General features: G+C 47.4%; 1 protein-coding gene across 1 annotated transcript; it reads left to right on the top strand.

Moving 5' to 3' along the window:
* The first annotated feature begins 268 nt into the window (after positions 1–268).
* Positions 269–3,900, top strand: amer2 (APC membrane recruitment protein 2). The gene has a single exon (XM_057323217.1). The coding sequence runs from the start codon at positions 736–738 to the stop codon at positions 2,689–2,691; it is 1,956 nt and encodes a 651-aa protein (XP_057179200.1). The 5' UTR covers positions 269–735; the 3' UTR covers positions 2,692–3,900.
* Positions 3,901–4,145: the final 245 nt, after the last annotated feature.

Here is a 4,145-nt window from a genome sequence, read left to right as displayed (position 1 = left end):
AATGTTTCGCTAAATCCGCATTATGCCTTCATACTTGTAATTTCTCCAGTCAGCAGCTTTTGCCTAAATCCTAAATCTGAACACTACAGCAATGATTCAAGTCCATGTTTTCGTCTTATCTGAAGGGGATTTTCATTGGCTTATTTTCATTTTCACTGTGTTTTTTGGGGTTGTTTTTTCCCTAATGCATTTCTAAACAAATCTAAAATGCCATTGCAACATTGGTGATCTATTACAGAGTCAAAAGATAAGCAAATGACGCAAAAACTTCCAGACATAGCCTCTTTATCTGTTACACACACACACATAGACATAGACACGATGGCGATGACAATGACACGGCGCAATACACCTATTCTTTGAAGCCCGCACATAGATGCATATCACATTCCTATTCACTACGGCAAGAGAGAATAATTGAGGTAGAAACAACAGAGGGATATGTGATGTTTGCAGCGTGGGGGATGAGGGTGTGTATGTGTGTATGGAGGGGGCGAGCTGAGAGGGCGGAGAGAAAAGCATTGGCTTGCCTCCAGCGCTGACGAAAGCTGCTTAACCCTCCTAGTTACCATAGAGACTGTCAGTGAGAGAGTGAGAGCGAGAGAACACCAACAAGCGAAGGCAGCAACAGAAGTAGAGAGCAAGAAGCGGCTACAGACAGGGTAAAATAAAGGGGCAAGAACCGAGAAAGAACAACATAGCTTTAGAAGGGCACTAGAAGACGTAGCTGCAGACATGGATGTACAAACCGAATGCAGTGAACCACCTCTGTGTGACCCCCAGCCACCGGGAAAGCTTAACAAAGCTGCCTTCAAGCTGTTCGGTAAGCGTAAGTCCGGCAGCAGCATGCCGAGCATCTTCTCAGTCAGGAACAAAGGAGAGGGGACCGGTAAAGCCGCTGGGAAGCCGCTGGAGCTTGTTAGGAGCAAAACCCATGATGGCTTAATAACGGACACTCCCTCGGAGCTTGACGGCCACAGGAAAGAGGAATCTGCCAGCAGTGACCAGCTCCACGCCGGAACACCAGATGGTGCGTCCACCGCCCCCCTCCGCAGCTCCATCACCAAGTCTTTCAGCTTCTTCTCTCTACTGCGGCGTAGCAGCAGCCGTGCAGGAGATGGGACTGCCACGGTAGGACGGCGTGGACGTGGGCTGAAGGGACTCTTCAGCAGCATGCGTTGGCGCCGGAAGCCGCAGGCTCAAGATTTCTCTGGTGAGGTGCAGGAGGTGGCCAAGGAGGTAAAGGAGGAAGAGCCAATACTTTCGTGCTCCGACAACATGAAAACAGAGAAGGACATGACTCTCACTCTCGAGCCCCTACCGCAAGTGTTTGAGGAGAGTAGTCTCCCAGGGGATTCCGGGAAATGGCGGGGAACGTCCGTGGAGGAATTACAGGGTACTAATGAAGTGGACTGTGGCAAGTGTAGTCTTTCTCTTTCAGAACAACTTCCAGAGGAGTCTCCGGCTCCTTCTCCACTACGGGTCCAGGCAGGGTTGCTCCAGCATGACAAACACAGCGATTCGACGCACCTTTCATCTATTCCAACCTGCGCTTTGACCCCTCCAATGGAACACAGTACTGCTGACCCACCGTCAGAACAATCTGTCGACCGGTTATGCTCCATGTTCACTGATGTCACTTCTCTGAAAAGTTTCGATTCTTTAACGGGCTGTGGTGACATCATCGCTGACCCAGAAGAGGATTCTGGGAATGGGGGAAGTGCCACGAGCAGTGGAACAGGTAGCAGCAGTGGGGGCTTTGTGGGTCACAGGATAAGTGGAGCTGGGACAAACTCTGAAAGATGCTCCCCCGCCAAGCCTCCACTCCCTCCTCAGGTCAGTAGCATCACACCCATACAAATTTCTTGCTACATGCCAGCCCACCAAAGAGCACGTGCACCCCCTAAAAAGCCACAGGGCAGTGGGGTTGTTGCCTACATGGGTGGAGGAGAAGAGATGGCTAGTCCTGAGGGTGTCGATGACGCAGACATGCAGGGGCTATGGCACATGTTGCCCAAGAAAGGTGAAGACTCCCCAGCCCCACGTCGTGCAGAGCCTGTCCTGCATCATGTGCCAGTGCGGCCGGAGAAGAGGCAGCCACCAGTGAAGGCGCTTGGCCTCAGTAAGATCCCTGTGAGTGGTTGTATTAAGATAGGAAAACCATTGCCCACACGTCCTTCCCCTCCACCTGTCGAAAAAGAACTCCAGGATGCCCCACCCAGTGATGAAGGCTACTGGGACTCTTCAACACCTGGACCGGAAGATGAGGATAGCAGCTTCCTTCGTCGGGATGGCCTTATGAGGGACAGCTGCTCTGGAGATGCACTCTATGACCTCTACGATCCTGACAGCCCCAGTGCCGCCGGGTCTGATGATGATGTCACCGACTCACCGACAAAATCCACAGGGGATCTAAAGACGAACTTGGCCTCCCAGAAATGCTCACCTTCCTCTACTTCCTCCTTCCGGTCCATGAAAGGCAGCACAAGCCTACCTCGAGATTCCAAGATCCCCATTAGCGTGAGACAACCTCCACCGTCCCACTCTTCAAGCCAAGGAGCGCTGTCTTCCACTTCAAACACCCCCTCTAAAAAGACTGATGCCCCACCACGCACTCGAATCCCCGTCTCTAAGGTTCCTGTCCGTCGCTCTGGCAACAAGAACACCACCAGCACACAAAGCAAGAAGTAGACAGCTTGGAGAGCCATCAGATGTTTCTGACAAATAAATCTTTCACCTAGAGCTTTAGGCCTAAACAAATGTTTTTGATATGAAGCAATCAACTTTCACTTTGATTTCACCCAGTTGAACTACGTTTTTACTGATAATAACTTTCTTTTAAACTACTTTTTGAGATGTGTCACATGTTACACATATTGCTAGAGGACACCTTTGTAGAATGCCCTATGATATGTAACACATGACATTCTTAGTAATCTAAGTTTGATGTTTTTTACATTGCTTACCAGCCTTCGAAAAAAAGGGCTTATGGTGAGAATGCTGATCCTAAGAATGTTTAACATTTTTAAAAAGCTTACTTGGAGAAGTTCCTTACAAGGTTCCCTTCCATTCAAATAAGCAACTGTGGGAAATTCTGGCTCGTTCGTCCCATAAGCCCTTAGCACTGTGTAAAATGCAGCTGCAATCTTCATCTCTCCCAGATTTTACAACATACAAGGAATTTGGAGAACTGCGCAAGATGAAGCCAAACCGAGCACTTCTGACACACCTAAACAAAAGCTGCATGGACTTGCACACTCAAACTGGATCAGGGAACACGGCCTTTTGTTTAAGACACTTTTTTTGTATCATAATCATACAACTTGACTTCCTATTGGTATGAGGACGTTTCTTTTTACTGAACCTTCACATTTCTTACTCTTTTTATATAGTATAAGGACTGTGACCTCACTGTGGATATGTGTGCACTGCTTGTTTTGTCTTTTGGTAAGTACAACTTATAGAAAAAAATGGAGAATGAGAATCCCAGTTATTTGTAGGCTACTACTCTCACAAACTGAACATACATGAGCTGGATTATGTTTTTGAATGTAGCATGACATCACTCTACGCACAGGTCTGTTTTATTGCCTGCTCACCGCTCTACAAATAAAGGAGATAGGAAGAAGCCCACATATATCATGAATTAACTGTCTTCCACTATTTGGCTCAGATTTGGACTGGACTTCTACATAGAAATTTTTTTGAGCCAGCCACTGGGGTTGATCCGCTAACTTGTCAGTAACATATTTTCTACTGTTTTTATAAAAAAAAACGTGTCTATTTTATTTGTAAGTTGTCATTTTCTCTTCAGGAAGTAATATGAATTGCTCCCTTTCTTTGAATTGTTCTTTATTTAATGAATAAAATCACACTCTCTGTGTCCAGCAAGTGGACGTCTATCCTAGTACGTTTGCATCATTTTACACACACACACACTGAGTGGGCCATGTGGGGCAGCTTTGCTGGGATCAGATGTTAGCTGTTTTAATTGCTAGGATGCAAAGAGCATCGCGGTTGCCTTTTTGCAGCCAGCCGGACTGGGATTTAATCCTCCCATGAGGAAGACGAACAGCGTGAGGCTGCATCTGAATCCGGGTGACAAAGGGGGGTGTTTACTTTGGAGGAGAATTGTGGGCTTCCAT

This window comes from Triplophysa rosa, linkage group LG23 (assembly GCF_024868665.1).
Source record: "Triplophysa rosa linkage group LG23, Trosa_1v2, whole genome shotgun sequence".
Classification (NCBI taxonomy): Eukaryota; Metazoa; Chordata; class Actinopteri; order Cypriniformes; family Nemacheilidae; genus Triplophysa; species Triplophysa rosa.
The sequence above is the reverse complement of the archived record's forward strand: the minus strand, read 5'-3'. Positions and strand labels throughout refer to the sequence as shown.